Genomic DNA, 27,729 nt, shown 5'->3' with positions numbered 1-27,729 from the left:
ATTTTAAATTAGAGCCACTATTATGTGATGCATCCATTATCTATCATCTATAATCTTCACTCTCTAGTTGCTCTGTGACTGTGTCTAATTAAAATTCTGAGTCTGCAAAGATGGGCGTCAGTGATCTCTAGAGACCTCCTCTCCCTCCCAGTTGTTACCTGCCCTGGCTTTCCCTCCTTTTCTTCTCCTTCCATCCACTTAAAATATGCTCCTGTTTTCGCCTGGCTGCTCAGGAGCCTTCAGTTTCATTGCTCTGAATAGTTTAAATTGCCTTTATGATATTCTCAGTGCCATGAATATTTATATGTATACTTTCAAATCATGAGTGAAAACCTACTATGGAGGAACTATGCAGCATCATGGGTAAACCAGAGGGACACCAAGTCTAGCCTTATCATATGTCTCATTCCTTTGGCCCCGGTTCCACCAATCTCATTATTTTTCCAATTTTTATTTTATATTGGAGTATAGTTGATTTACAATGTTGTGTTAGGTGCAGGTGTATAGCAAAGTGATTTAGTTATACATATACATGTACATATACAGACACTGTATCTATTCTTTTTCAGAGTCTTTTCCCATATAGGTTATTAGAGTATTTAGTAGAGTTTCCTGGACTATACAGTAGTCCTTGTTAATAATCTATTTTATATATAGTAATGTGTATATGTTAACCCCAAACTCCTAATTTATCCCTCCCCCCCTTTCCCCTTTCATAACTGTAAGTTTATTTTCTATGTCTGTGGGTCTGTTTCTGTTTTATAAATAAGTTCATCTGTATCCTTCTTTTTAGACTCCACATTTAAGCATTGTCATATGATAGTTGTCTTTGTCTGGCTTACTTCATTTAGTATAATAATCTCTGGATCCATGCGTGTTGCTGCAAATGGCATTATTTCATTCTTTTTAATGGCTGAGTAATATTCCATTGTATATATGTATCACATCTTGTTTATCCATTCCTTTGTCAAAGGACATTTAGGTTGCTTCCATGTCTTGTCTATTGTAAATAGTGCTGCAATGAACATTGGGGTGCATGTATCTTTTCGAAGTATGGTTTTCTCTGGGTATATGCCCAGGAGTGGGATTGCTGGATCATACAGTAGTTCCATTTTTAGTTTTTTAAGGAACCTCTACACTGTTCTCCATAGTGCCACCAGCCTCATTTAAATGCAGCTCCACAAGTTAGTATCTGTACAACTTTGGGCTATTTCATAACATGTATGTATTTCACTTTGCTCATCTTTAAATATGAATGATGGTAAGTACCTCACAGAGTTGTTTTAAAATTAAATGAGAAAAAAATATTAAAAGTTTGAAAGTGCCTGGCATATAGTAAGTACACAGTAAAATTTGATTCTTGTTATAACTATGATTCAGTGAAGAATCAGAGATAGTCCCAGCCCTCATGGCTCTTACAACTTAGTGAGAGACAGAAATTTAATCAGCAATTATAACTGTGGGTAAGTGCTATGAGTGGGTCATTCAGAGGGTGTTAGGCCATACACCAGAGGGGCACCGAGTCTAGCCTTATCACATGTCTCATTTCTTTGGGAATTTATTCAAACAATCTGCTAATAAGCCCTTCCTCCGTTTTAATAGCCAGCCTTCTGGAGACAGTGTCTTAGCATCAAAACTTGGCATTGAAATGTTAGAATCAGAAACAGCTGACGCTTTAATAAAAGGAGGAGTATATTTAAAACTAAAAACTAATTAGAAAAATTCAGTGAGCCATACCCCTCTGCTTATGAGAGCCTGTTGGAATGTGTACAAAGTAAGAAGGTCTATTTTTATCATGATCAGATTTATACTGATTCGATTACAGCAAAAAGTAAACTTAACAATCAAGAAAGAGGGTAATGCCCTTCTATGTCTGTCTCCAAAATTCAGAACTGATCTATTTTTAAACAATGGAGTGTGAAGGGCCACAGACTGAAAATAGGTACAGATCAGTGTCCCAGTAGAATATAGGGTGTCAGTATATTTCATTTTCACAGAACATGAATCGGGCTGAGAGTATAATACTGTCCTTCTGACCTTTAATTTGTGGAAAACACTGTTAGGGAAGAAATCATAATTTGCATGCATATTTATTTAGTGCAATTCTGAATAATTTTTTTAAAGTACATGCTTGTTGGTTTTTTAAATGTCTCCTAAAAATGTCTTTAGTTCAGATTAATTAAAATAAGCTAGAATCATAGTATTGCAAAGCTCTACAAGGATCTTATAAATTATCATATACACATGTGAGAGGCACAGTAACCAAAGGCTAGAAAATTTATGTAAGTGGCCTGATCTTGGTTCCATTACCAAACAAAGAAATTGGCTCTTCTTCTCTCTTTTGGTCTAGAGCTTTCCCCCTGCATCCCTTGTTTCTAGAAAACAAACAGACAAAAAACATTTATTGATTTCTTAATGTGTGCAAGATATTGATTTAAGTGTGGGAAGGTAAATTATAAAATGTGGTTTCCAGTCTCACAGTGCTTACTGTGTGCTTGTAGAGTCAAGATGGAAATACGTGAAAAGAACTATGAAGAAAAAGGTAAAATACATTACTAAAAATACAAGAAATGTAGGAAGTCACATATGATTAATTGCCAGAGACAATCAGAGATTACACACTAAAATTCAAAATGGATTAAAGACAAATGTATGGGTCTGAAATCATAAAATTCCTAGAAGAAAGCACAGGGAAAAAGCTTCTTAACATGGGTCTTGACAATGATTTTTTTGGGTAGGATACCCAAAGCACAAGCAATAAAATCAAAAACAAATAAGTGGGACTACGTCAAACTAAAAAGCTTCTGCAGTATGAAAGAAATGATCAACACAATAAAAAGACAACCTGTGGAATGGGAGAAAATATTTGCAATCCACACATCTGATAAGAGGTTAACATTCAAAATATATAAGCAACTCAACATAACTCAATAGCAAGAAAACAAACAGTCCAATTATAAAAGGGCAAAGGACCTGAATAGACTTTTTTTCCAAAAAAGACATTCAAATGGCCAGCAGATATATGGAAAGGTGCTCAATTTAACTGATCATTAGAGAAATGCAAATCAAAACCACAATGAGATAGCACCTCACACCTGTTATCAAAGGACAAGATATAACAAGTGCTGGGGAGAATGTGGAGAATAGGGAATCAGGGAAACCGGAAGGGTCAGGGAGAAGACAGTTTGTGTCATTGAACACGAGCCAGATTACTGGGCCTTTTCCTTGATTTTTCCTAACATTGCTCCACTACTTCCCCCCTCACCCAATATTTTTCTGGGAGGCAATGTTTATTTCTCGGACTTCAAAAATTAGTCCTATGATAATATTGCATAATTGTACTTATGAGGGCCCTGGAATAGGCAAATTCATAACAACAGAGAGTGAATAGAAGTTATCAAAGTTTTGAGAGGAGGGAGAAGGGGGGAGTTATAGTTTAAAGGCTACAGAACTTTTGTCGAGATCGATGAAAATGTTCTAGGTAGAGATAGATAGTGGTGATGGTAATACAACATTGTGAATATTCTTGTGAATTGTACACGTGGGAATGGTTAAAACTATAAATATTGCTGTATATATTTTATAAAAATCTAAAAAAATCTTGTAAAAGAGCACCCAGTCTTATAACTCCAGTCCTGACTCTAAAGCCATTTCCATCTGCCTGTAGCTCTTGTCAACTAAATGCCCATGATACTTCACACTCAATACAAAAATAAAGCAAAATCCTTTTTTCATGTAACTAAGTTTTTTATTTTATTTTATTTCACCCCGGACTGAAGAGCTCCGGAGTTGTTGCAGTGTATGCATTGTGTTCCACACCTCCTCAGAGCGAGCCTAGCTGGCTCATGTATCTTACTCCTGCCCCCGCCTTACTTTCAGAGCTGAGGTGCCGCTATGTCCTGACAGATAGAGGGGGCAGCTTCATCTTTCCTGCCACACTTTGTCCAGCCTAACTTGCTATGTTAATTTGCTAGGGCTGTTATCACAAAATACCACAGTGGCTTAAACTACAGAAATTTATTTTCTCACACTTCTGGGGGCTGGAAGCCCAAGGTCAAGATGTTGACAGGTTTGGATTCTTCTGAGGCCTCTTTCCTTGGCTTGCAGACGGCCACCTTTCTTTTTGTGTGCCCAGCTTCCTCTTTTTATAAGGATAGCAGTCAGATTGGATTAGGGCCCACCCTAACAGCTTCATTTTAACTTCATCCCCTCTTTAAAGGTCCTATCTCCAAATTCAGGCACATTCTGAGGTACTGGGAGTTAAGGCTTCAGCATATGAATTTTGAGGCATCACAATTCAGCCCATAATGCTTGTCAACACATGCAGTGCTCCATACAAATCTAACTAACGTGACAGATAAATGAATGTTTAATGCATCTTGGAATGACTACCTGGTTTTAGGGTGTGGCCTGATTTCCTCATGTCCATTGCACATGTACACATACTGTTATGCAGGGGTTATTTCTATTGCTGACCAGTTAATGATGAAAAGGAATTTATGTGGATTCTATTATAAAATTTCAAATATAGGTTTTTATCAAGTTCTCCAAATCACCTCTCAGAATTGTCTTCTAACTCACTGTACTATCTGCTGGTCCTGTTTTAATAATATTTTTTTAGTTTAGCTGTTTGATATATTTGCTGTATTTGACAGTCCAAATTAATCTGTTTTTACCCGGTCAAGTAGGCTTCATTCCTATTCTGCAAATCACTCTTACACCTTGTTTACAGTTTGCAGGCCACTGGAGCTGCACTCTGCTGGTGTTTACACAAATCCTAAGTGAGCTTCAAACCTGGGATTCCAAAGTGGGGCAGAGATACTAAGTCACTAATGAACACTGTCATTGTCAATATACAATTTTTTGATTTAGGCTTTTTTGGTCTGTTTCTATGTCTTTTCTTTCATGTACAATCAAATTTAAGTGAATGCTAAGAGAATTTCATGTCATCTGCTGACATCCTGCATGATACCTAACAGAGTAACATGTTCCTATATTCTAGGAAGGCAAAACAGTAGGAGTATGCTAAGACCAAATTAATTTCAAGCTTCATTTGCATTCATATTGTAAAGTTTAAATGTGATTTAATATCTCAAAACCAAATTAGATGGATGTGATAGCTGTAACTACAGAAAACATTTAAATTTTTGAATCTGTATCTCTCAAAATCCATCCTGTTCTGGTCTATCCTTTACAAGCAGGCAGATTTCACTTAAGCCACTTAATGATAATTTGCCATTTGTATATGCAGAGATTTTAGGCTAATTACCTTTTAACTCATAATTTGAAGACACTATGAATCTAGCAATTAATGCTATAGCTGAGTTTCAAAATAAGAAATCGCGAAAAATATTAAAGCTTGCCAATATTTAAGAGGCCATTGCAGACTATTTTTCTCTCTATCTCTATTGGATTTTTCTTAATATATCTATGATTAACACAAGATGGAATATTGTGTGGCCATTAAAAAGAATGGCAATGAGGATCATATATCAAAATAGGAAATATTTTATGTTATAAATGTGGGGGGAAAAGAAACAAATATTGAATGTATATTATGATTACAACTATGTTAAGGTGAATAAGATTATATTAAAAGAATACATAAATATATTAAATTACTTTCATTAAGGTGATGAAACTGTAGAGATTTTTTTCTTTTATATATTTTGAGGGATGTGTGTATATTCATTTTGTTTTTAAAGATTTTTAAAAATACAATTTGTGAATACAAAAATTGATTACTCTTTCTTCTTTAATGAGATGGAAAACTACAATAAACTAAAATTGAGGCACACTATATTAATTCATCAGTCTTCACTATCTTATCTCTAACTCCTTTAACTTCCCCAAAATAAATATTAAAAGTAAGTATTTCTTACTTTTGAATTTTATTGCATAATTTTTTATATTCAAATTACTTAGGAGTTATAAAGAGAGTTAAACGTTTTCTTTAAAAAAAATAGGACAGATTATCCCAACTAGAGAAACAGCTCAACATAAATTCTCCCTAATGGGGACACAGAAATCAAGGGAAATGCTTTGAGTTTAAGAAATTGAAGCAGGTACCTAAGTTGTTAGTCAATGTTTGGAAAAATGTTTAAAACATTTTCAAGCATTAAGATTTGTATGGGCTAATGTACTGATACATGCAACTATCTTGCAAGTTAGAAGACAAACCACCAGATCAATATAAGCCAGTTGGAAATGCTGAGGGAATTTTTTTTTTAATATCCCCCATGTGCTTTCTTTAAAAAAATAGAATGTGTATTTAATTTACAATTCACCTTCCAAATTTATTTTATCATTTAGGGCAGTTTCATTATAAGAATCCTATATTTTATTCCTTGAGTTTGGCCAAAAGGGAATTTCACTGACTATGCCCTAACACTGTCTTGTCATTTTTACCTTCTGAACCCCTGCACCTGCCTTGACTTTGGGCTTTAATAACCAGTTCCCCACTCAGCCTTTTTTTAAAAATCTGACCTAATATTTTCTTACCAAATTACCCTGAAGTCTTGTTTCTTTGAAATTTTGTAGAATATATAGTCTTTACCATTCATTTGATTTTAACAGATATTGGTTTATAATACAACTGTAGTTATAATGGTAAATAATAGATAACATTTAGTGAACTTAAATGCTTTCCTTGTGTTATTTAATTTAATCATCACAATTATCTATGATAGAGTTGCTAGTGTTATCTCCATTTTACAGGCAAAAAGATTAAGATTTGAAGAGTATGAGTCACTTTCTACAGGCCCTGAGTCAGTTAGTTTTGGTATCAGGGACTGAGCCCAGATACACACACACACACACACACACACACGCACACACACTCACACACTGGAGAGAGAGAGAGAGTCTAACCCATGTTTATTTTATTTTTTTACCATTATCTTATACTGAATATATACATATATATGTTCCTTCCTCAACTAGATGTAAACTTTCAGATACTTCTTTATTTTAGGAACCGTGGTTTCCACATCTGACTGCTTATGACTTGAAATGTGTTTTTAAAAACAGAGATTTTTTTCATATCCCCTGAAGATTTAGAGTCAGATTCTCTGAATCTGGATGGGAGCCTGGCAAACTGTATCTTAGAAAAATATCATAAATACATCCAGGGAGGAGAATGCCATCTTTGGCAAGTCATCAAAACCATTTTTTTTCCCCTTATTGACACTGTCATCCTGAGAGCCATGATAAGGGCGAGGTCCCACAGTCTAATCCGAAGTATGTTCTGTTATTTCCCAAGAATCGCGCTACATCATTCCCACAGAGCCAAACTTTACCACACTCTGGGCATTTTCTATGCAGCCCACTCTGTGTTGGACACTCCAGCAGTCATTTCAGACGTGCCCTCCCATAGGACACTAAGGACTGTTCAGAAGCCGATATGGATGTTTTTTATTTTATTTATTTATTGCCTCACAAACTTCATGTAGTGGTCTTAAAGGTAATGATTGCAGATGACTTCCTTAGAGCTTTTCAGTGAGGTTACTTAAAAAACTTGTTGCAATTTCCAGATATTGATCTACTCTTCTTAGAAGTCTTAGGATCTAAATCTAATCTTTTCAAGAGTCAAACTAAACCTCATTTTAGTCTTCTATGAAAGTTTCACATTCTGTTTCACTTCTCTCTTCAAAGTATAAATAAATATCAAAAAATTATACCTTATGTTTATTTTGTTGGATTCTTCAATAAATAATATATTTAACATGAAGATTTTTTAAAAATCCAGAACTGCATTCTACTTTCCATATCCCCTCACATATTACATCATGTTTCTTTTGCAGCAGTGTTCTTGGTCCAGTATAAATGCAATGTGAATCACATTGCATGTGTAATTTTAAATTTTCTAGTAGTTACATTTTAAAAATAAAATATGTGAAATTAAGTATGATAAATTTTAACTAAATATATTCAAAGTATTATAATTTCAACATGTAATCAATATAAAAACATCATTAATGAGATAGTTTACATTCATTTTTTATATTAAGCCTTCAGAATCTGGTGTATTTTTTAATTGAAGTATAGTTACTTTACAATGTTGTGTTCATTTCAGGTGTACAGCACAGTTGTTCAGTTATACATATATAAATATATAGATGTATATATTCTTTTTCAGATTCTTTTCCCTTATAGATTACTACATAATACTGAGTATAGTTCCGTGTGCTATACAGTAGGAGCTTGTTGATCATCTATTTTATATATAGTAGTGTGTTATGTTAATCCCAAACTCCTAGTTTATCCCTTCCCCTTCCTTTCCCATTTCATTATGTATATATATATATGTGTGTGTGTATATGTAGATTTCATTATGTATAATGAAATATAAATATAATATGTAAATATAAATATAAATATTTATAAATATAAATATACATATTTATATTTATGTATATAAACATATATACATATTTATAAATATAAATATGTATATTTCATTATGTATATGTGTGTGTGTGTGTGTGTGTATATACACTGCATCTTCTTTATCAGTTAATCTGTCGATGGACATCTAGGTTGCTTCCATATCTTGGCTATTGTAAAATAGTGCTGCAATGAACACTGAGGTGCATGTGTCTTTTCGAATTATAGTTTTCTCCAGATATATGCCCAGGAGTGGGATTGCTGGATCATATGGTAGCTCTATTTTTAGTTTTTTAAGGAACCTTCATACTGTTCTCCATAGTGGCTGTACCAATTTACATTCCCACCAACAGTGTAGGAGGGTTCCTTTTTCTCCACACCCTCTGCAGTATTTATTATCTGTAGACTTTTTGACAAAGGCTATTCTGACAGAACATTTAGACAGGAATGTTAATTTTTTTTAGAACTGCTTGATCTGTATATAGATTTCATAAAATTTACAGTTGAAAAGTATATTCACCTATGCAAGTTTTTCCAGTTTAACATTTTCTAATAACTGAATCATCAGCTTTTAACTTTAAACCTAAATGGTTAAAATTAAATCAATTAAAGGTTTACTAGTGGTCAATAACTCCATGTGGCTAATGGCTACCATGTTAAACAATGTCATTCTAGGAACAGACTATATACTTTTAAGTATTGGGCTCACTTACTACCTGCTCTGTGATTTTTGTGACATGACAACCTCTTTGAAACTGCTTTGGCTCATCTATACTGCTGGGTTAATAATATAGCTATTTCATTGGGTTGTTGTTATAATTAAAGGCAAAACCACAAAGCATTCAATAAATATTAGCTATCAGCATCATCACAGTCATTGTACTACATTAAGACCAGCGGTACTTACCCTCTTGCTGATAATGGCTCCTTTGAAAATCCTGTGAAAGCTCCATCTGTCTCACATAAGACACTAACACAGTGTACACCTGTTCACACAAAACTGCAACAGGTTCAGGACAGCCACCTGAAGCCTAACACCCTTGTTAAGTGTCTTTAGACCCCAGGTTTACAATGCTTACTTTCTTATTAACTGTTGTATAAATTCAGCCACCAATACCCCGTTACTTCCCTTCATCATTTGTGACTATGTCATGGGGTTGTTTGAGGAACTGAGTTCATGTTGACTAGGAGGCTTATTTATCAATATCACTCCAAATCATTTAGTCATGCTTCAAGATCTCACTTGTTTTCTTCCATAGTTACGTCTTACCTAATTTCTGGTACAGAGGAAATGCTTCTTATTTACCAGACATATAAATGAAGGTTGATAATTGAAGATAAAATTAAATTAGTACATAGTTTAGTTTAGTTTTCAAAATAATTAGTTTTTTTGAAACTAATTAGTTTTTAGTTTTCAAAATAAAAGTTTTCATATTAATTTTCAAAATAATTTTTGACTAATTATTGTTCAAGCAGATATATTTTCATAGCAATTGGGTCACATATAATAAACACAACCAAGATCCTTTTTATATATTTTTTAACTAGAATTTTGTGTTTTTGAAGAATTCCATAATAGTAAATATATTACCATGTAATAATCTGCCCTGAAAATACATAACACTGCATAAAATGTGGCATTCAAATTAGTTAAAAATGTAAATATTCTTAGAAATGTATTGAAGCAAAAAGGTAAATAGATATTTGTCTGAAATGGGGAAAGTTTTAGATTTAAAAATTTATGAAATACTAAAAGTGACTTTATTTTCATTCCAAAGCACAAGGAATTGCAAAACATAAGGGCATAGGTTAATTTTAGTGCTAAGCTTTTGTGACTTTGACCCAGGTAATAGGGAGGTCCCATGGTAGGATTGAATGAGCAATGGTTTGGAAGTCAAATAGAATGATGAGTTTCTCTAGATGTATTCAAGCTCTGAGGCTTGGGCAATGTATTTCCTCTCTCTAAGCTCCACTATCTTCGTTCTTTTGTATACGTGGGGAAATAAAACCAAATTCAAGTTTATTCTTTGGTTGTTCTCCTCCAGGAATAAGTGAGACATAATATGTGAAGTACCTGCTTAAAATGGCTGCTCACTAAATCTTGTTCCCTTTCTTTTTCCTTCCACATCCCATCTTTAACTTGTCAAATTAAATTACAATGTTCTTTGGGGGCTATGCAGGGAGAAGCAGAGATATCATTGAAGAAACATTTCTTAAAAGGGAGAAGTAAAGGGCACACATTGACCCTGTCCCCGTAACATAAGACATACCCGCACAAACAACAACATCAAATACTGGTCTCTCTTTCTCTTCTTGCATTCCCTTGCTTTACGGTTCAAAGATCTCAGATGCTACTGATCTATGAAGCCAGTCAGATAGCCTAATTGTATGAAGTAGCACGTTTTAAAAACTGTGGCAACCTGGAGCATGGATGCCAATGTAAAGACCGTAATATTCAGATCTCTAAAAATAATTGCTGTGGGGAAATAAAAACAGCCAAGTGTGTAGCTATCAGTTTGCCACCTCACATGTCAGGTTCTGAAAATGTGTAAAGTTTGAAAGAACAAATTTATGGTTAACATCAAAATCTTCAGGTTTGTAGCGATTTTAGATATGTGCAAAGTTAAGATGACTTCTTAGAATCCGTCAAAACCCTACGTTAGGGAGCTGGGCCAACAAACCATAGTTCTTCTTGCAAGTGTGTGGTCTTTGGCATATTACTCAATATCTTCCATAAGGTGGGGTAGTAATAATACCTAAGGCATAGGATTTTGTGAGGATAAAATAAATTAATACTTGTAGAGCTTTATTTAAAGCAATACCTGGAACCAACAAGAATTCAATAAATATTGCCTCATTTTTATTGTGTTCATTCTTAAAATTATTTCTGCCTTAAAGAAATCCCTAGCATATCCAGTGACTCTGTTTTGATTCTAACTACCCCAGGCTACAGAACTGAAAAAAAACTAGGACAACATCAGCAGCACCATTTTATAAGATGTTCTAGGTCATAAAGTGTCATTTGATATAGATTTGACTATATGTGTTTACTTGTTTCTGAAGTTAACATGGAAGTCTGAACATTGGATGCCATTTGAATGTCTGATTTAAGTTCTTAGAAGGAAGCGCTTGCGTGCTCCGCAGAGTCTAAAAATACACAGAGTGTGTTGGGTGTAGGAATTTAGCAATGTAACAGCAGCTCTGTTTTGTTAAGATTATGATTCATTATTGTAATGATGATAATTATATTTATAGTGACCACGCTTAAAACTTTTTAGAACTATACTGTGTGGAATAAAATAATGTAGAAAGGAAGAGAACTAAATGTTTCACAAAGTGGAACTTTCCACAATGATACTTAAGTTATCAATAAAGAATTGTAGTGCTAGAAGGAAAGTTAAAATATTGCTATTCTTTTTAATAACAAAGAAGATGTTGCTTAAAATTTCCCAGGGTTTCAGAATATGCATGATTCCAAAGCACAGATTTATGGTTAAAACAAATCCTTCTTGAAGCAATTTAAATATATCAAATCCCATTTTCTTCTTATTGTCATAAAGTTAAACAAACTAGAAATCAAGTTACCAGCAAAACAATAACAATAAAAGATACCATTGAGAGCGAAAAGGCAAGCCACAGATGAGGAGAATATATTTGCAATGCATATCCCAACAAAGAGCTCATGTCAAGAATATAAAAAGGACTCCTTCAATAGAAAAAGCAGGGAAAACTATTGACTGGACACTTCACCAAACAGGATATTCATCTGACCAATAAGCCTATGAAAATGTGCATAACAACATTAATCATTGGGGGAATGTAAAATAAACCCACAATGAGAAAAAAAATTTTAGTAAGGTATCTCTACATATCTACTAATGGCTAAAATTAAAAAAAGAGTGATAGCATCAAAATTTTCCAAGGATGTAGGACAATTGGAACTTTATATACTGCTGGTGTATGAGAAAAATAATACAATTATTTTAGAAAAATTTTGGCAGTATCTACCAAAGTTAAATATATACTTATCCTATTACCCAGCAATTCCAACATAAGGTAAATATGCAAGAGAAATCAGTGCATAAGGCACTTCAAGAATATTCATAACAGGCTTATTTTATTAGCCTAAAACTGGAAACAAACCAAATGTCAAGAAGAGTAGAATGGAGAAATAAACTGTGGTATAGTCCTAAAATGAAATACAGCCTGAAATATAAAAAGAAAGAACTGCCACCACACAAAAACATGGATGAATCATACTGACATAATGATGAGCAAAAGAAGCAAGACTCAAAAGACTCTGCAGTGTGTGGTGCCATTTATGGGAATTTCAAGTACAAGTAAAACTGTGTATAGTGATAGAAGTCAGAAGAGCTAGAACCTCTGGGCTTGATTGGAAAGGAAAAAAGGAAGCCTTCTGAAATCTGTTCTGTATGTGGATTCGGGAGGTTATATAGGTTCACATATTTGAAAAATTCACATAAGATCTGTGTATGTTTAAGATTTGTGTACTTTACTATATCTATGTTATAGTTTACAGAGATACTCTCTGCACTGTGACCGAAAAATGAATGTGAATAATCCTGTCGTACTTTAGCAAAATAATGGGAAGGAATGCTGAAAAAGAATTTCACATCTTAAATAAACTGACATTATGTCAAAGTAAGATCAAACGCAGGGTTCTTCTTTGTTGTTGTTTTATTGTTGTATTATGCTGTTTTTAGTAGGTAAAAGTTGATTTATTTGGAATTTGAATAGGAGATTTGTCTGTTTTCCCCTACTTTTTAATTTACTCAATCATTTATTTATATAAGTATAAGCTCATATTTATCTTATGCTTTGGGGTTAAGCCAATATTACATTACTTGTTTTGTTACTCCAATTGTTACAGCATTAGTCGGGTAGCTCTTTCAGTTGACCTCTTTGAAATATCCTTTTCATTGTGAGGGTTTTTTGTTGGTGTTTTTGTTTGTTTGCTTATTTGTTTTCTAACACTGCCATACTTTCTGGTATGATAAGATGCTTCAGGAGAGAAATAACTGTCTATTTTTAAGTTATGAAGTAAACCTGGTAATTGGGAGTACTTTATTATTAAGGTCAGGGTCACGTGTCTGATTCCCTTAGGGAGTGAACATTCCTCAATTTATTTCATATAGACAATACTCCTAACTCAGGCCAGACGTATCGCTAAAAAAGCTCATTATAACAACTGCCATAAAGAATTTGGATAGAGAGTAGAGATATTAATAACTTAACTGTGTGTTTTATTTAAGTCAGTGTGCTATTAGGACCTGGGATTGATGGAGGAAGAGCTTTAAAAGTCTTGTTTTACTAATAGAGAGATATTAATAACTTAACTAAGTATGTTCTCCCTAAGAAAATGTGCTATAAAGAAATGTGATTGATGGAGAAGAGCTTTAAAAAGTTTTGCTTAACTTCTAGGCTCACTTGATTGTTTCCATTAAACTATACACCCTCAAAGCAAGCAGATATCATGGGAAGAGGGAGAGCCTTTAAATGCAAATAACTTTCTGTCCCATCACATCTTTTTCTGTCAAATATTTGTTAGAATTTACAGTTTAAATCAGAAAGTATTCACGTGGAGGTAAAAGTTCCACAGAGACAGAAAAAATGAATGGATTCCTTCAAGTTAACAATAATACGAAATTATCTTCGCAGTGATATAATCAAGGCAGTTCCAAGGTGCACCTAGATATGTGATGCATCATAGAAAAAGAATTGTTCATATAAATAAAGACAGTTTAATTGTTTGTAAAATTATTTGCTAAAATAAAAGGTAAGAAAACAATGAAGAGAAAAATTTGTATAGTTCAAATCAAAGAACATAGATGAAAAGATTATTATTTTTGTTTGAAAACTCTTATTTTCTCTGCAACATGATTTATTTTCAATTTCCTACGCAGGATCCTTCTATGTCATTTTACACATGAAATCATTAACTTTGAAACAACAATTCTGATCATTTTAATGACATATTTTTGTCTTCTTTTAACTCATGTGCTTACCTTGGGTACCTTGAATGGTTCACCTTTTATCTTCATGTGGTTTTTATATGGAAGTATTTTGAATAGTAAAAAGCACATTTTTATATTACATGTAAGACTTGTTTCTCAACCTATTGGCTTGAGAGAGCATTCTAAGAGTTTTAAATAGCCACTTCCCAACAGGAATATAAACTAGGCTTTGTGAACACTTTTTTTCCAATGCCAAAATTCCATCTTCCTTCTTTCCCTTTTTGCCCCCTTCTTTCCTTCTTTTCTTCTTTTTTCCTTCCTTCGGTCTACTCATACATGTATGCATATTTATTGAGCACTTACTGTAGTCCCCCACTCCCACCACAGCTCTTCAGCACCAGTTAAAATTGACCACAAATTGCCCTAGATATAGCTACCCATCGGGTCAACTGTGCATTGTAGGGCTTGGATGATGCTGCATGAAGTACCATATGTTATATCCTTCTCTTCTTTTTGTTGTTATGTTCACTTGCTGGTTATCGCTGCTGATTTTTAAATATTTTACCAGTCTCCATGAAACTCCACTGTTAGAGATACTTCTTTGCTCTTCTGTACTCACAACATATTGCTGAGGATGAAACACCTTCTTTTCCATGTTGGACCCAAAATTCTGTGCCCTCTGCATCAGCTGGAATTTTTTAAACTATCCTAGACTAATATCAGATTATTTTATGAAGAAGATTGAGGAAACTTCCTTTCCCAGTCTTGGAATCTAGAAGTTTGTATTACCAAAGCAGGAATTCAGATCTCAGACTCTTTTAATACATCTGAATCTTTTTGCCCTTTTCCCATCTCTTAGCAGAGGTGACTTCATTTTCTGTGTCTCTTAAGCAAGTTCACAAATTCAGGTCCAACCCTGTTCTTTTGGGGGCTCATTGGAGAAGATATTTCTGAGAAATGGCATTGTGGTAAAATTTAGATTCCCATTGTTTATTCTGTTCTGTATCTAACTTTCAGGATTAAAATTGGTTGGTCCCATATCCCTGTTTTGGTTCACAGTGATAGCACTGTGTCTAATCTGGACTAGAATCCACAGAATGAAATCAAACATATAAATCTCCTAATTTAGAATTGGCCTGATCCCAGAAATAAAACAAACAAACAATTTAGGAAAAGGAAAATATGACCTCTGTCCAGTCCAAAACTTCCAATGGAAACCCAGGAGGTTTGGAAAGAGTAATTTTCTGATCTAACCCAGAAATGGATTGAATTTATAATTAGAGATTATAGTTAGAGTGTCTTTTGTGTAATGTGGACAACATCAAGTCTCCTTGCTTTAATGTGAATGACATTAAGAAAAAACATCAAAATACTGTTGGCATTTTGTTGGCAGCTGGGCCCTGGTTTCAGAACTCTAGTCAGTAGGTACAAATTAGATTGTTCAACACAATGGACCACAGAAGTAGTAACATCGTGGCTAATAGGAAGTGATGTGGCTTCTTTTCTTCATAAAAACAGATAAAAGGGAGACTAAAACTCTTCCACATTTTCGTTCTAATTTTATATAAAGAATAATAAATGAATGGGAAGTTATAAAAGGTAAATTGTATATATTTAATTCATATTTATTGATGTCTAATATATGCCTATACTACTCTATGTGCTGGGAATACAACATTTCAACACAATAATAAAACATGATCCCTGATTTTGAAGAGATACGTAGATTATTAGAATTTATGTATTGTTGGTTCTTAATTTAAATTGCAGTGTTATGTATAGATTTTAATTTCAGCACATGTTTTTCTTCCTGATATGATTAATCTCTCTCTTAATATTTGTTTACTCTTGCCATCTTTAGGAGATAGTCAACTTCAACTGCCGAAAACTAGTGGCTACAATGCCTCTTTTTGCTAATGCGGATCCTAATTTTGTGACTGCTATGCTGAGCAAGTTGAGATTTGAGGTGTTTCAGCCTGGAGATTATATCATACGAGAAGGAGCTGTGGGTAAAAAAATGTATTTCATTCAACATGGTGTTGCTGGTGTCATCACAAAATCCAGTAAAGAAATGAAGCTGACGGATGGCTCTTACTTTGGAGGTTAGTAAAAAAGAAAATGTAACTGAGATGAAATCTAATTTGCTCACAATATTTATCTTTATCAGAGTTTTGGAGATGTCAGAATGTTGATTTTTTGGGTTTGAATATGGACTTGTATTTGAATTCTGATAAAAGTGTCTATAGTGTGTCAACTGAAAAAAATGCACAACCTAAAAGTTGAGAATTATGTTTGATTTGGCAGACAAAACTGAGGACTTAAGTCCAGGACACAGCATCACAGTTAGCTCTGAGAGACTGCTCCAAAGAGGTAAGGGAGTAGCCAGTATATATAGGAGTTTTTGTAACAAAGACCAGGTAGTAGGAACATTGAAAGATTACTGTTAATTAAAGAAAACCAGATAGCTCAAGTTAAGGAATTTAGTGCTTTTCTATGTATGGGAAAATGCAAGAGTCTGGGCTCACTGAAATTATTCCTTTGATGTGCACCTCAGCTATCTGGAGCCAGTATGCTGTGCTTTCTCATCCTGAGTCTCCTCAGGGTGCACCATCTGGGGTGGCTGCAGCAGTTGACTGCTAGGTGGTAGGCATCCTTTTGCTATCCTGAGTTCCCTCAGAGCTCACCATAATGTGAGCGGCTGTAATGTGATGGCTCGATGGCTGCAAATCCTTTGTTTACTGATATGGCAGGCAACAGTTTTTCACTGATAAGTGGTATGTTTTCACATTTCAGTGTCACACATTCAGTGCATGTGCATTTACTACTGTATTAGTTAGAGTATCCTTTCATCCTCTTAAACTGGAACCAAATAACAGTGGCTTAAACAGATCAAAAGTATATTTTTCTCTCACACAAAAGTCCCAGGAGGGTTAGATGGCTCTCCCCAAGACAGTTTTTAGGTACCCAGATTTCATTTATTTTGCTGGTCTGCCATCCTCTAGAGTGTTTTCCTCATTTATACGAGAGGAATTGGTTTCTCTCCACAATATGGACCACAATATGGGGAGGAGGGGACAGAGGAAGTGAAGAGTGAGCAGTTTCTCTTTAGATGTGTGCCCAGAATGGCCAACATCACTGCTATTCACATCTGATTGGCCAGAATTCAGTTACAAAAGTACCTCTAGGTATAAGGAAGGCTGGGAAATATAGCTTCTAGTTGAGTGGTGTATTAGTGTTCTCTAGAGAAACAAAACCAACAGGATATATATACACAAAAGGAGATTTATTGTGCGAAATTGACTTGTGAATATGGAGGTTGACAAATGTTATGATCTGCCATCTGAAACTGAAGAACAGGAAAACTGGTCGTTTAATTCAGTCTGATTCCAAAAGCCTGAGAACCAACAGTGTAAATCCAATCTGAGGGCAGAAGATAGGATGAGACGTTAGCTCAAGCAGTGAGACAGGAAAAAAATATTTCTCCTTCCTCCTTTTTTTTCTATTCAGACCCCCAGTGGATTTGGAGGTTGCATACCCTGGAAAGGCCAATCTACTTTACTGAGTCCACTGATTCAAATACCAATACCTAGGAATACCCTCACAGACAAACCCCAAATAATATTTTTCTGGGCACCCCATGGCCAGTCAAGTTGTCACATAAAATTAACCATCACAAGTGGCAATTTGCCTTGCTAAAAATTCTGACAATTTGAATTGTTTCCAACTTTTTACTCTAAAAAGATATATATTTATATTTGTGCAAATGTACAAAACTTGCCTATGAGTTGAATTACTGGGTCAAAGACTATGCATATGTTCAAATTGAAATAGACATCAAATTATTTCTTTGATGAGACTGCCCATTTCTACATGGCTTTGCCCATTGATCTTTACTTTTATCCTCTTAATAAGTAAAATTGGCATCCCCTTAATATTTAGTTTGCACTTCCACTATTAATGGTGATGTTGAGGCATTTCTTCATAGATATGGTTCATTTGTATTTTATTTTTCTGTTTCTATTTTTGCATATTTTTCTAATGTGTTGTTTGTCTTTTTAAAACCAATTTACAGAAACATCCCTAATGTATTTTTGATATGCTGTAACTATTTTCTCCAAAATTGTTACTACTTTTTTAACTTTCTTTCATCATTCTGTTCTTCATTATTGCTGATTTCATCTGAATCTCTCTCCTTTGCATTAAGGCATCAGAGAGTTTGTGTTTCTTAACTGGGTTTTGTACACTGCGAAACTGTAAAAATGTTTCCCCTGTTTCTTCTATATTTTATTTAGTTTCACTACATTTTTATTACTATTTTAACTTGTTAGAACAAGTTAGAGGAAGTGATGGGGAACAACTATTCATGTTTCTTAGTGCCAGTTCTGTTACAACACGAAAGACAGTGATTAATACCACAGTGTCAGGCATTGGCAAGCTTAATAGTTAAATATTACTCAATAGCCAGAAACTGAAATGTTTTCTTTAGAAAAAAGGCAGGGAATCTGCCTTCAAATATTTGCAGGTTTATCCTACAAGAGGAATTCAAGTGAAACTCTTTTTCTTCTCATGAGTGAGAAGAAATGGTTCTTATTACTTTGTATTCATTCTTCACAGACTTTATAGTATGCCTGTAGAAGGCTTCTCAGTCAGAATTAATGGCTCCCAGCTCTGTGTCTCCATTGCTTCTCACAGCTTGCCAGGGTCCTGGTCTCAGTCTATCTCATATTGAAATTAACACTGTAGTTAGTTACCTGTCTTCCTTCTGATATTAGATGGCAAACAATGTGTGCATCAGAATCACCAGAGAAGCTGTTTAAATTCAGGCTTCACCCATCAGAGATTCCGATTCAATAAATCCAGACTAGAGATAATATCTTATTTGTTTGTTCATTAGAGAATAAACAACCAGTATATCTGATCCCCTAAAAATTGGTAATGATAGAAAGAAAGTATTCAAATCAAATTAATGAGAATTGAGAACCAGGCAATAAATTCATTTTGATTTTAAAATAATAATAATAACAACAACAACAATAACACACTGAGTTTAAGAAGATTTCTTCAGTAACAGCTGAAAAAAATTTATTGGGAAAGGTTTTAATTTTATCAAATGCTTTTTTGGAATTTATCAAAATGACCATAAGGTTCTTATCCATTAATCTATTGCAGCTGAGTAAACATATCAGCTCAAAATAATTAGCTTCTTTAGACTTTCTCCTCATTCGCTAAGGATAATTTTGAAGTTTTCATCTTTCCTCTTCTTCCTTGTCATGATTCTGCATTGCCTCATCAGCCTATTACATTTTTGTGCAGATTATGCTAAGAAAATAAGAGAAAATTAGGAAAAGCTAAGAACTTTAAAAAGTCTACTTTAGAAAGCACAGAGAATTAGTGTTTGAATGAAGAAAAAAAGAGAAATTGAAAGCTGATGGAAATAAATAAAAGCTGATAGTAAGAAATAAAAGTATAGTCCAGCTTTGTGGGAAGGTAGTTTTGGAGAAAAGGTTTCTGAGGCAATTAATGGAGGTGTGACAAATACATAAAAGTTTAGAAAGGAATTTCTGAAAGTTGTTATTATGCACTAAGAATATATTTCTACATTTGGCATGTGTTTTTTGAATTCAAAGGAGCTTTAATTACTAGACAATTATATTTGCTATTATGACAAAGACTGGAACATGTGCTTCTCTGGATTTATATGGATTAAACTATTAGTAAAGTCAGTTTCATTAGTGAATGTCCTTGTGTTGAACCATAAGATCGTTTGGGAAATTAAAAACTACTTTGTCATAATGTATTCTTTCTTTAACACATTGTAGCATCTCTATCTGTAAGTGAGATTGGTCTGTAATTTTGTTGTTATAGTGGTTATTTTTGTGATCCCCTAGCTAGATGACTTTGGATGTAAGGTTTTCCTCACTTCTTAGAGAGAGCAAGAAAACTTTTTAAAAAATGTTCTAGTTCCGTAAAAACTGCCATTGGCAATTTGATAGGGATTGCATTGAATCTGTAGATTGCTTTGGGTAGTATAGTCATTTTCACAATATTGATTCTTCCAAACCAAGAACATGGTATATCTCTCCATCTGTTTGTATCATCTTTAATTTCTTTCATCAGTGTCTTATAGTTTTCTGCATACAGGTCTTTTGTATCCCTAGGTAGGTTTATTCCTAGGTATTTTATTCTTTTTGTTGCAATGGTAAATGGGAGTGTTTCCTTAATTTCTCTTCCAGATTTTTCATCATTAGTGTATAGGAATGCAAGAAATTTCTGTGCATTAATTTTGTATCCTGCAACTTTACCAGATTCATTGATTAGCTCTAGTAGTTTTCTGGTGGTATCTTTAGGATTCTCTGTGTATAGTATCATGTCTTCTGCAAACAGTGACAGTTTTACTTCTTTTCCAATTTGTATTCCTTTTATTTCTTTTTCTTCTCTGATTGCCGTGGCTAGGACTTCCAAAACTATGTTGAATAATATGTTGTTCCTGATCTTAGAGGAAATATATTCTCTTTTTTAAGGAAGTTGAAATAATCTAGGCATTACCTGTTATGTGAAGGTTTATTAGGTTTCACAAGTAAAACCACTTGTGTCTGATTCTGTCGTCTATAGGCATTAGAATTATCAGGTTTTCTACTTCTTTATGAGTAATTGTTCAGTTCATCTAAATCCATTGTTCATAACACTGAAAAGCTTTAAAAAAAACTGATGCCTGAGCCAAAATTGCACCCTAGAGTTTCTGATGAAATTGAGTAAAGTTGAGATCCAAACATCAGCATGTAAAAAAACAAAAATCCCCAGAAGATTCCAAATAATTTTCAAATTATATGTTTGTACATATAATTTTTATTTTTTATTTTCAATAGACTTAATTTTTAATTTTAGAATAATTTTAGATTTACAAAATTATTGCAACAATTATACAGAGAATTCCTATTTATCCAACACCCAGTTTCCCTATTATTATTTTCCATTACTATAATACAGTTGTCACAATTAATGAACCAATGTTGTTACAGTATTATTAATAAATACTTAATAAAGCATACACCTTATTCAAATTTTCTTGGCTTTTACTCAATGTCTTTTTTCTGTCAGTATCCCATCTACAATACCTCGTTACATTTGGCAGTAATGTCCTCTAGTTTGCTCTCAGTTTTTAAAGTTACTGAGATTTTATTTGGTTTTGATGAACACGACGGTTTTGAGGAGCCCTGGTAAGTTATCTTATAGAACGTTCCTCATTTGGGATTTGCCAGGTGATTTTCTCATGATTAGATTGGGGTAAGTTTGATCTTGTCTATGAGCAAGAGCCTAGACATAAAGTGCCTTTCTCTTCACATTATATCCGTGGTGTATACGATCAATATGTCTTTCCACTATTGATGTTAACCTTGATCACCTAGATTGAGGTGGTGTTTGTTAGACTTCTCCACTGTAAAGTTACTCTTTTTTTCCCTCCCATTCCATACTCTGCTGTTTGGAAAGTAGCCAGTCTGCACAGTTCATGACTAAGAATTGAGGAGTAATGCTCCAAAAGGGCAGAGTGTGTACATAAATTATTTGAAATTTTTCTAAACAGGCAATTTATTTACTCTCTTGCATTTATTTATTTATTCAGCCCTTTTTTATATCAGCATGAACACCAGGATATTTATTTTGTAATTTGGGTTATAATCCAATACTACTTTATTAATTGCTCAAATTTTTTCAGCTTTGACCATTTGGACCTCTTTCAATTGGCCCCTGTGTCCCTCTGAAATACCCCATGATTATGGATTTTATTTCTTCATTTCCAATCTATATACCTTTTATTTTATTTTCTTATTTTACTGGAGAGGACTTCCAGTACTACGTTATACTGGAGTGGAAATAGAGAAGATTTTTGCCCTGATCCTTAGTCTTCCTAGAGAATTTTTTCCCCTTGATTTTGGAGTAAAGCATCTACTTTCTCACTATTAGGTATGATGCTATTTGAAAGTGTTGTTTTTTTTCTATAGCTATTCCTTTTCAAATTGAGGAAATTCTCCCCTATTACTACTTTTCTTAGAGCTTTTTTTTTGTTTTTTAGTCATGAATGGATTTTGTATATTTATCATTTTTTTCTGTGCCATTTCTAATATCACATGGTTTTTCTTTTTTAGCCTATTGATGTGGTGTGTTACCTTGATTGAATCTGATTTTGAATATTGAACTAGCCTTGCACACCTGAAATAATTTTAATGTATAAAAATGTATTAAAGTAGGCAAAAATAATTGGATTAAATTTTCTAAATTTTTGATCACAGTTTTTATGTCTGTGTTCCTGAGAGATAGTGCTGTGTACTTTTTCTTTCCTGTAATGTATTTTTATGGATTTTTGCTTTAGGATAATTCTCGTCTAAGAGAATGGGATAGGAAGTGTTCCCTCTGCTTCTATTTTCTGGAAAAGGTCATGGAGAATTGGTATCATTGCTTCCTTAAATATTTGGTAGAATGTACTGGTGAAAACATCTGCATCTGGTGATTTAATTTCCGCAAGGTTATTAATTATTTTTTTCAATTTTAAAAATAGATATAAGGTTATTTAGGTTATCTATTTCTCATTGTGTGAATTTTGTTAGTTTGTACTTTCCAGGAATTGCTCCATTTAATCTGAATTATCAAATTTTAGGAGTAGAGTTGTTTGCAGTATTCCTTAATTATCCTTTTTAATGTTCCCAGGACCAGTAGTGATGATTACTCTTTCATTTATGATGTTGATAATTGGTGTGTTCTCTTTTATTCTTAGCTAGCTTTCCTAGAAAAAATTTTAAACCCTTTTAAAAAACTAGATTTTGCTTTTATTGATTTTCTGAATTGTTTTCTGTTTTCAATTTTATTGATTTCTCCTCTAATTGTTGTTATTTCCTTATTCTTTGCTTTAGGCTTAAATTGCTCTTCTTTCCCTACTTTGCTCAGGTGGAAGCTTAGATCATGGATTTAATGTCTTTCTTCATAATATATATGTATTTAATGGTATATGCTATAAAATTTTCTCTAAGCATTGCTCTTCCTGTCTCCTACAAATTCAATGTCATATTTTAATTTTCTTTAGTTTAAAATATTTGTTTAATTTCTATTGAGACTTTTTCCCTAACCTGTATTCTATTAAAGTGTTCTAAACATTTGGGAATTTTCCAGCTATTTTGCTGTTGTTAATTTCTAGTTTAATTCTACTGTGACCTGAGAATTTATTTTATATGATTCCCATTATTTTATATTTGCTAAATTATAAATTTTATAGCTCAAAATGTTGATGAATATTCCATGTGAACTTAAGGAGAATATATATTCTGCTGTTATTGGATGGAGCATTCTATAAATGTCAATTACATCAGTTTCACTGATGGTGTTATTCAGGCCAACTACATCCTTGCTGATTTTCAGCAGCTTGATCTACTAATTAGTAAAAGAAGGGTGTTGAAGTCTCCAATTATAGTAAGGAGTTTGTCTATTTCTCTTGCAGCTCTATCAATTTTTTCCTCAGGTATTTTGACATTCTATTATTGGGTGCATACATGTTTAGGATTGTTATATCTTCTTGGAAAATTGACCCTTTTTCATTATGTAAAACCCTGCCTTATTCCTGATCATATTTCTTGTCCTGAAATCTGCTTTGTCTGAAACTAATATAACTACCCCAGCTTTCTTTTGGTTAATATTAGCATGATATATCTTTTTATAGACAGTTTTTTTTTTCAATTTTTTTTTTGAGTGTGGTAAAATACTCAAACATAAAATTCACCATCTTAACCATCTATCTACTTCACATGTGATTCAGATACCTTAAAGTATTAGCAATTCTTCCCTCCTATCTCTTGGAGCATTGCTCTCATTAATTTCATTTAATTTATTTTATTTATTGTTACTATTATTACTTTAAACAAACAACTATATTTTAGATTAATTAAGGAAAAGAACAAGATATTTTATTTTTCCTTCATTTATTCCTTCTTCAACCTTACTTTCTTTCTCTAGGTCCAAGTTTCTGATCTATATTATCTCCAACCACTTCAAGAAAATCTTAACATTTCTTACAGTGCAGGTCTGCTAACAGTGAATTAGCTTAGTTTTTATTTGTCTGAGAAAATTTTTTTCTCCTTCACTTTGAAGGATAATTTTGCTAAATATAGAATTCTAGATTGATGAGTTTTTATGTTCAACATTTTAATATTTTGTTCTGTTTACCTTTGGTTTGTATGATTTCCTACAAGAAGTTCACTGTAGATTTTATCCTTGTTCCTCCATAGGTAAGATGTTTTCCGTCCTCTGACTTCTTTCAAAATTTTCTCTTTGTCTTTGGTTTTTTGCAGTTTGAATATGATAGCCTAGGTGTACTTTTTTTTTTTGGTCTGAGCTTCCTGTATCTGCATTTGGTGTTTGTCATTAATTTTTAAAATTCTCAACCATTATTACTTCAAAATTTTATTCTGCTTTGGTCTCTTTTCTCCTTATAGAATTTAAATTATGCATGTGTCACATCTTTTGTAATTTCCCCACTTTATGGCTCCACTGGCTTCTGCTCCAGTGAACAGATCTGCTGTGACACTCTAGATTCATGTCTCTCCAGATTTTTGGTTGGTCATTTGCTCTGAAACCTGAGTCTCTGATGGGTCCAGGATAAGTCATTGCTTTTAGGTTTGTACAGCTTTTTCTTGTCAGAAAGAAGGGAGTGATATCTTCCAATCATGTCAAAACTAAAACCAGAAGTCCCTTCTTATTTGTTTAATCTCCTCTAGAACTCTATGCCTTTTCTCTTCCTAATATTGTACTTTTTTATTTTTAAATTTTTTTTCAGAATTACTTATATTAAATATTTGTTATTTTTTCAAAGAAAGAGTTTGCTTTTTATTTCAGAAATTTCTATATTTTTCTGTATTAAATCTATTCTTTCATTTCATTTTAGTTTCTGCTTTTTTTCTTTTAGCTTCTTGAGTTTAAAAACTAGTGTATTTATTTTCAACCACTCTTCATGTTTGATGACTGCAATTTATAGTACACATAAATCTGGCTATACTGCTTTGGTTAAATTCCATTGCATTTTTAATATAGTGGTTCAATATTGCTTTTTAAAAATAGATTACACTTTCCATCTGGATTCATTGTATAGTACATGAGTTATCTTTTATTTAAATTCTTTTTAAAAATTTTAAATGGAAACATTTGGAGATGGAATGGTGGAGAGAAAAGAAACATATAATATGTTTGAATAGGAGAATTACAGAATATCAAAGATGTTAGATAAATTGTATTGACAATACATGATGTGTAAGAAAGATAAGATTAAATGAGATTTATTTTAAAAGAGGAAAGAGATTGTCTTCAATTGCTAAACGTAATTATAAATACCAAAATGTAATTCTATATAAAATAAATTTTTTCTCCATCCTCCTTCTAAATTTTTAAGACATAAATGATCAGTTCTAAATTTAGCTTTATAAAATTACTGATGAAGTTATCCCTTATTTTAAACATTTAACAAATATTTCCTCTATAGTTTATTCCTATTAGTCAAATATCTACTTATTCAACCCAACTCACTTCAGTAAGAAATTCTGTAAAATAATACTTTGTTTAGGCTCAGTGCTTTTAGTGTTATTCATATTTTTACTATGGTGACCTGAAATGGCTATTAGTGGACCTGTCCTTTGATGGACAGTTAATGGAAAAAAAAATAGGTCTGTATTATTTTCAGTTCTTTTACACATACAGTGGATATTTGTTCAATTTAAACACCAAAGAAGATAAAGAAAGGCTGTTAGAATCTAATAATAATAACTTGTATTTATTTAGCATGTTAGGGTTTACAATTTATACCTCTTTAAGTATCTAATATGAAATTTTGAAATTGATAGAGCAGACTTTTGTAGTATACTAATTTTACATTTGCGTCAACTGAGCATGGCAAGTTCACAGTACTTTTAAGCAGAAGAGCCTGGGATCAACTGAGTTATGCTTTCCAATCTTCTAAAGTGTCTGAACTGAGTAAACATAATCAGTGCACAGAACACACTCCCAGCTAAATGACAAGCAAAATATTGAGATAAGGAGACATTCAAAGATCAAATTCAGAGTTTTGTGTTCTGTACCTAACTTCCTCACTTGATTTACTTCTACAATAATATAAGACTATGTTTCTAGATATACATATATATCCATATATATATATATATATATCTAGTATATTATGTGTATGTATATATACACATATATATGCATATGTATTAACCCAGAAAGGTTTTTTTTTCCTTTTTTTGTGGAGGTGGGAGATAGAATGTGTTAGATTAACACATGCATCATTGTATTCAGTGTTCTCACCAACAGAGTCCCAAGTAATGTTCTAGGAGACAGAGTGGAAGAAAGTAAATATAGGATAATTGCCTGCTGTGCATTAGGCAGGTTTATGGGTCCTAGGGACACAGCATTGAGCAAAATAGGCCAAATTATACACAGTCATGGAGCTTATATTTTACTGGATACTTACATTTTAGAAACAAGAATGTAATAAAGAAACCTAGAAATTACTGAAGTAGTAAACCACATTACCAGATGGTTATAAATGCTTCCTGGAAAATTAAAGCAAGGAAGAAAGATATGGAAATCCTCCTTGCCCATACAGCCAGGTGGGGATTAGCATTCAGGCATGTGGGATTACATAGGAGTTCTAGGCTTCCTATTGAGAGTGATGGAGAATGGGGATTAAAAAACCTAATGAGATTGGTCCTCATGGCTCAGGCCAGGTGGACGATGAGTTTGGGGTGCTTAAGAAGTGAGGGTCTTGCTTGTAGGAAAAGGCGTTTCTAGTCTCCTTCTTGTCTCCTTCTATGAGGAAAGTTTTTATAATTCTCTTTTTACGTATGAGGGAAACGAGCCTCGGAGAAGTTAACCTGGCAAAGGCCATGTACCTGAAAAGGGACAAAGCCAGGTTCCAAACTCAGCTATGAATCTTGAACCCAAAGCCTGTGTTTTCTCCACTGTTCCTCACTGCTTCCTAAGAGAGGGCATGATGCTCCCCTAGGATATAACCTTTAAACATGAGTACACCTTGTCTTCTCTTCAGAGCTATCCATGGCCCTTTTATACATGCATTTGTTAAGCCAGTTTGTAATCTATTCATACGTTCCACCTGACCCTCCTATTAAAGTAATCATATCATTAATATATTATCCACTAAGATAAAATGCCATTAGTATACATATTAAAATTTCAAATAATGTATCTTTGTATTCAATAGTTCATGATTTTAAAGAAAAGCTTTTGTTTTTCTAATATAATATTTCATCGTTAATATTTCTGTCCACTCACCTCATAGCGGTTGTCTTTCCACACCAAAGTGTTCCAGTTGATT

At 33.3% G+C, this 27,729-nt stretch overlaps 1 protein-coding gene across 1 annotated transcript in view; it reads left to right on the top strand.

Moving 5' to 3' along the window:
* HCN1 (hyperpolarization activated cyclic nucleotide gated potassium channel 1) overlaps positions 1 to 27,729 on the top strand; it is a 367,795-nt gene that overhangs the window by 303,845 nt on the left and 36,221 nt on the right. The window contains exon 6 of the mRNA XM_059919273.1: positions 16,222 to 16,462. Within this exon, the coding sequence (XP_059775256.1) occupies positions 16,222 to 16,462 (241 nt within the window). The remainder of the gene's footprint in view (positions 1 to 16,221; positions 16,463 to 27,729) is intronic.

This window comes from Balaenoptera ricei, chromosome 3 (genome assembly GCF_028023285.1).
Source record: "Balaenoptera ricei isolate mBalRic1 chromosome 3, mBalRic1.hap2, whole genome shotgun sequence".
In the NCBI taxonomy this organism is placed as follows: Eukaryota; Metazoa; Chordata; class Mammalia; order Artiodactyla; family Balaenopteridae; genus Balaenoptera; species Balaenoptera ricei.
This window is presented reverse-complemented; position numbering and strand designations above follow the sequence as displayed.